This window comes from Oncorhynchus gorbuscha, linkage group LG02 (genome assembly GCF_021184085.1).
Source record: "Oncorhynchus gorbuscha isolate QuinsamMale2020 ecotype Even-year linkage group LG02, OgorEven_v1.0, whole genome shotgun sequence".
Lineage (NCBI taxonomy): Eukaryota > Metazoa > Chordata > Actinopteri > Salmoniformes > Salmonidae > Oncorhynchus > Oncorhynchus gorbuscha.
This window is the reverse complement of record NC_060174.1, coordinates 73737060-73742402: the sequence shown is the minus strand read 5'-3', so window position 1 is coordinate 73742402 and position 5343 is coordinate 73737060. Positions and strand designations below refer to the sequence as shown.

The window sequence follows — 5343 nt, the reverse complement described above, 5'->3', positions numbered from 1 at the left end:
ACCAATTAGGATTTGGCTAAAAATACTTGAATCAGTCATAGAGCCCATTGCCCTTTATGTTTGTGAGGTCTGGGGTCCGCTCACCAACCAAGACTTCACAAAATGGGACAAACACCAAATTGAGACTCTGCACGCAGAATTCTGCAAAAATATCCTCCGTGTACAACGTAAAACACCAAATAATGCATGCAGAGCAGAATTAGGCCGATACCCACTAATTATCAAAATCCAGAAAAGAGCCGTTAAATTCTACAACCACCTAAGAGGAAGCGATTCACAAACCTTCCATAACAAAGCCATCACCTATAGAGAGATGAACCTGGAGAAGAGTCCCCTAAGCAAGCTGGTCCTGGGGCTCTGTTCACAAACACAAACACACCCTACAGAGCCCCAGGACAACAGCACAATTAGACCCAACCAAATCATGAGAAAACAAAAAGATAATTACTTAACACATTGGAAAGAATTAACAAAAAAACAGAGCAAACTAGAATGCTATTTGGCCCTACACAGAGAGTACACAGCGGCAGAATACCTGACCACTGTGACTGACCCAAAATTAAGGAAAGCTTTGACTATGTACAGACTCAGTGAGCATAGCCTTGCTATTGAGAAAGGCCGCCGTAGGCAGACATGGCTCTCAAGAGAAGACAGGCTATGTGCTCACTGCCCACAAAATGAGGTGGAAACTGAGCTGCACTTCCTAACCTCTTGCCCAATGTATGACCATATTAGAGAGACATATTTCCCCCAGATTACACAGATCCACAAAGAATTAGAAAACAAATCCAATTTTGAAAAACTCCCATATCTTTTGGGTGAAATTCCAGTGTGCCATCACAGCAGCAAGATTTGTGACCTGTTGCCGAGAAAAGGGCAACCAGTGAAGAACAAACACCATTGTAAATACAACCCATATTTATGCTTATTCATTTTATCTTGTGTCCTTTAACTATTTGTACATTGTATATATATATATAATATGACATTTGTAATGTCTTTACTGTTTTTAAACTTCTGTATGTGTAATGTTTACTGTTAATTTTTGTTGTTTTTCACTTTATATATTCACTTTGTATGTTGTCTACCTCACTTGCTTTGGCAATGTTAACACATGTTTCCCATGCCAATAAAGCCCTTGAATTGAATTGCTTGGGCCGGGAAACACGAAAATGTACATTAGGCGGGTGGAAATCTGTCCTTTGGTCTGACGAGTCCAAATGTTTTATTTTTTTTACCCCAACTGCTGTCTTTGTGAGACGCAGAGTAGGTGAACCAATGATCTCCACATGTGTGGTTCCCACTGTGAAGCATGGAGGAGGTGTGATGGTGCTTTGTTGGTGACACTGTGATTTATTTAGAATTAAAGGCCCACTTAACCAGCATGGCTACCAAAGCATTCCGCAGCGTTATGCCATCCCATCTAGTTTGCTCTTAGTTGGACTATCATTTGTTTTCAATAGGACAATGACCCAACACACCTCCAGCCTGTGTAAGGGCTATTTGACCAAGGAGGAGAGTGATGGAGTGCTGCATCAGATGATCTGGCCTCCACAATCACCCAACCTCAACCCAATTCAGATGGTTTGGGATGAGTTGGACTGCAGAATAAAGGAAAAGCAGCCAACAAGTGCTCAGCATATATGGGAACTTCTTCAAAACTGTTGGAAAAGCATTCCAGGTGAAGCTGGTTGAGAGAATACCAAGTGTGTGCAAAGCTGTCATCAAGGCAAAGGGTGGCTACTTTGAAGAATCTATAATATATTTTGATTTACTTAACACTTTTGGTTACTACATGATTCCATGTGTTATTTCATAGATTTTATGTCTTCTATTATTCTACAACGTAGAAAATAGTCAAAGAAAGAAAAACCCGTGAATGAAGGTGTCCAAGCTTTTGACTGGTACTGTACATACATCATGCATAAAACATATTGATTCTAAAAATAAATACAGTACACTGTCACACAATGTTTTCTGATCTCTGTTCTGAAAATAAGTACTACCATGATAATAATAACAAATAATTAAAGATTAACTATCACAATATCAAAATGCATGAAATACCTCTATCTTGGATCAAGGGTATCTACAAAAAAAATGAATAAAGAACAATTAATTTGAGCTTGTTTATATGGAAACATGGGAGCGATGTTCCACCAACCAGTTCACCTGTGAAACCCAAAGCAGTGTCCTCTGTTTATGGAACACGCCAACAGAAAACACTGGTAGTTTTCTCACAAATACATCTGCCTATGTAGGACATTTACAGAGAAAGCCACCTGACCAGTCCTACTTCAAGTCCTTGTTGTGTGTCAATTCTCACCAGGCCTCCTCCCAGCCAGGTGAAGTGCTGATAGTTAGAGTATCAGCGTGAGTGAGAGAGGTGACGTGCCCCTGGCCCTGGCTTGCTGTGGGAAACCTGGTGCCTCTTCATGTTGTCTTTGAGTTTGAAGGTCTGTCCACAGTCAGTACATTGAAAGGGTCTCTCCCAGGAGTGGATGCGTGTGTGTTTGTTGAGGGTGCGGCGGTGGCAGAAGGCCTTCCCACACACCCCACAGACGAAGGGCCTCGCTCCCGTGTGAATATTCCTGTGCTCCTCCAGGTTCCTCTGCTGGGCGAAGCAGCAGCCACAGTCTGGGCACTGATGGGAGGGCGAGGGTGATAACTGGCGAGTGTGGAAGGAGGGTGAAGGAACACCCGAGAGGGCCCCCCAGGTCAACTGTCCATCTTCAGAGATTAGCCTTGTGTACCTGGCAGTAAGCTCAGTCTCGTCACTAGAAGCATTACTCCGCAGTCCGGCTATCACTGGGCTGTCCTGGACATGTGGATGATAGGCGTCAGGAGCTAGGGGTGGGGGTGACTGTGGGGAGGGGATCTGACTGGACACTGTGGGTGTTGGATGCGTGTATATGGTGGAGGAGAGAGGGTTGTTTCTGGGAAGGAAGATGTAAGGTGTGTCCACAGACATGCTTTCATGTTCTGTTGTTCTCACAGACATTTGGATGGGCTCTGGAGGAGCACTCTCCTGATGCCAGTCAGGATCTTCCACTTCCTGCTTACACACAAAGATGGACCCTTCCTCTGGGACCCTCTTATGCTCATCCTGCTCCTCCTGATAGCTGGTCATCCCCACGTCAGGAATCTCAAGGCTGAAATGGACAGACTCCAGTTTAACTGTCTCCAGCTGGTTGAGAAATGACTTGGTCAAAGCATCTGGCTGATTACTGGTGCTCTGCATCTTGACACTCCTTTAAATTTAAAAAATGAAATACAATCAAGGGCACATACATTTCAAGAGATAAAGGTTAATCATAGTGAATCGTTGTTGTGATCTGAATGTGACTTAAAAATTAAAAACTTAAAACACTGAGGATGATAGAATAACTGAAGATACGATAAGCTCAATAGCAGCCACACATTGACCTACCCTTGTTCATGTGCCTCTGTTGAGCTCTGTGCTGTGTCTGTCTGTGTAGGGGCAGGCGAGGAGACGGTGAAGACCCCAGACCCAAGCCGCTGCTCAGCCATGCTGATTGCTTCCTCCATATCCCTGGGCTGCTGCTTCTGCACCCAGGCACCAGCCTCCTTTGGCAATAGGGACAGAAACTGCTCCATAGCAACACACTGCTCTACTTGTGCAGCAGTCCTTAGGTCAGGCCTAAGCCAGTGCTTAGCAGCCGAGTCAAGCCTCTGCCCCAGCTCTCTGGCTCCCTTCTGGGTGTCGTACCTCAAGGACAGGAAGTCCTGCCTGCTCTTGTCCTCCACAGTCCACATCTGTCCCTGTACCGTGGTCTGGGAGGCATTAGTCAACCCCTGGGGTCTGATCGGTTGACTCTTCTTCTGTGTCTCCTCTTGCAGCAGCCCAGTCAGCCTAGCAACCCAGTCCTCTGGGTCTTTATCTCTCCCTGTTGTCATCCCAGGCCTTCTCTGTTCCTCTTCATCCTGCGGTGAAGACCGGTCAAGGGTTTTGGTTAAACCATCCTTGACCAGCTGGCTGAGGACCTTTTCCTGGATCTCCCCCTGTCTAGTCAGCGCTTTCAGCTGTTGTTTATGCACATCCAGCAGGGACACCAGGAACTCAACTACATTCATATTGATTGCAGGTGCCTATGGTGAGAGCAGTCAAATAAATGGACTACTGGATCACAAAGGCATATATTACCCCAAAATCATTGCTAGCTAATTATTAGAGTCAAATTTCCAGTAGCTTCACTGCAACATAACTAGTTAGCAAGGTGGACAACGTTAAGTGGGAGATTTAAACGTTGTTGTTTTTTTTAAAGACAGCAAAATTATATTATCTGAAAAGGTATTACACAGAATAGAACATAACTCAAAGTAATATAATTTACCTGTGATTGTTAATTACTCGCCGTGGACGTTTCAGTAGCTTGCTAGCTACAAATAATATTTTGACAACAATGGACGAGAGGAATGTTTACAATGTTACACCACACAGGCGTCGTCACAATCAAATGGTACACCCGGAAACAATATAAAACTGTTTACGTAACGGTATCTAGCTAACTGTAGACTAACTTGCACGAAATACAATACGAGTAAAATACCAAAAGAAGCCTTAGCCTCACGGTCAGTAACGTTATTTTTCTACCTGTGGTTTTGGTCAGCTTGATAGTCGGTGAAAGTTGTCTATAGCTGTCTGGTCAGCTAGGCCAGTTAGCTAACGTTATCCCTCATCCAGATATACATTTAAATGAGTTAGCTAGTGTTGATAAAATGTTATGTAGATGAGGGAGCCGGTCAAGGATCGATTCAGACAAGGTGTTAAAATTGTACTATACAAGCGACAGTTTATTCAGAGTGAGAATATCTGGTACACGTAAATACGGCTCTCCCGTTCGCTCGCACAGAACAGCAGGAAAAGAGAAAGAGTGAACCGTTACAATACAATTTATACAAAACAGAAAGTAGGTTGATCCTGGGAGATCGGATCTTTGGATTGGTTCAGCTGGGCGGTCCGTCTGTAGTCTTCCGCCATTGGCTCAGCTGGGCCGTCCGTCTGTAGTCTTCCGCCATTGGCTCAGCTGGGCCGTCCGTCACTCTAGAATCCCGCCGTCACATCCGTTCAGCTAAAGGAGACTGTGTGTGTGCGCTGGTTTGGCAGTCAGTGTGTAATGTGGGAGCTATCCTGTAGGGGACCCCACAGGCTTTACTGTGAGTTGTAGCCATGTATTTAGCAGTAGGCTGATCACTTGCATAAGAGAATAGCAATTCTTTACACTAGCCAGACGTACAGCCTTTTAAACTTTCACAACCTCTTAGATCACGTGTTAGAAACATATCCAATCAAGGCTTAGGTGGCTATCAACGTTGTATTTT

General features: G+C 44.4%; 1 protein-coding gene across 3 annotated transcripts; it reads right to left on the bottom strand.

Annotated features, from left to right (window-relative positions):
- Nucleotides 1-1880: 1880 nt before the first annotated feature.
- Nucleotides 1881-4875, bottom strand: LOC124009240 (zinc finger and SCAN domain-containing protein 26-like). 3 transcript variants are annotated; one of them, XM_046320847.1, is made up of 3 exons: nucleotides 4356-4875; nucleotides 3431-4110; nucleotides 1881-3251 (listed from the first exon to the last, which is right to left on the bottom strand). In XM_046320847.1, exons 2-3 carry the CDS (start codon nucleotides 4093-4095, stop codon nucleotides 2369-2371), a joined length of 1548 nt encoding a protein of 515 aa, XP_046176803.1. In that variant the 5' UTR covers nucleotides 4096-4110; nucleotides 4356-4875; the 3' UTR covers nucleotides 1881-2368. The 3 variants fall into 3 exon arrangements, with proteins under 3 accessions (XP_046176803.1, XP_046176812.1, XP_046176794.1); XM_046320856.1 differs by having other exon boundaries at nucleotides 3431-3945; XM_046320838.1 differs by having other exon boundaries at nucleotides 3431-4875.
- Nucleotides 4876-5343: the final 468 nt, after the last annotated feature.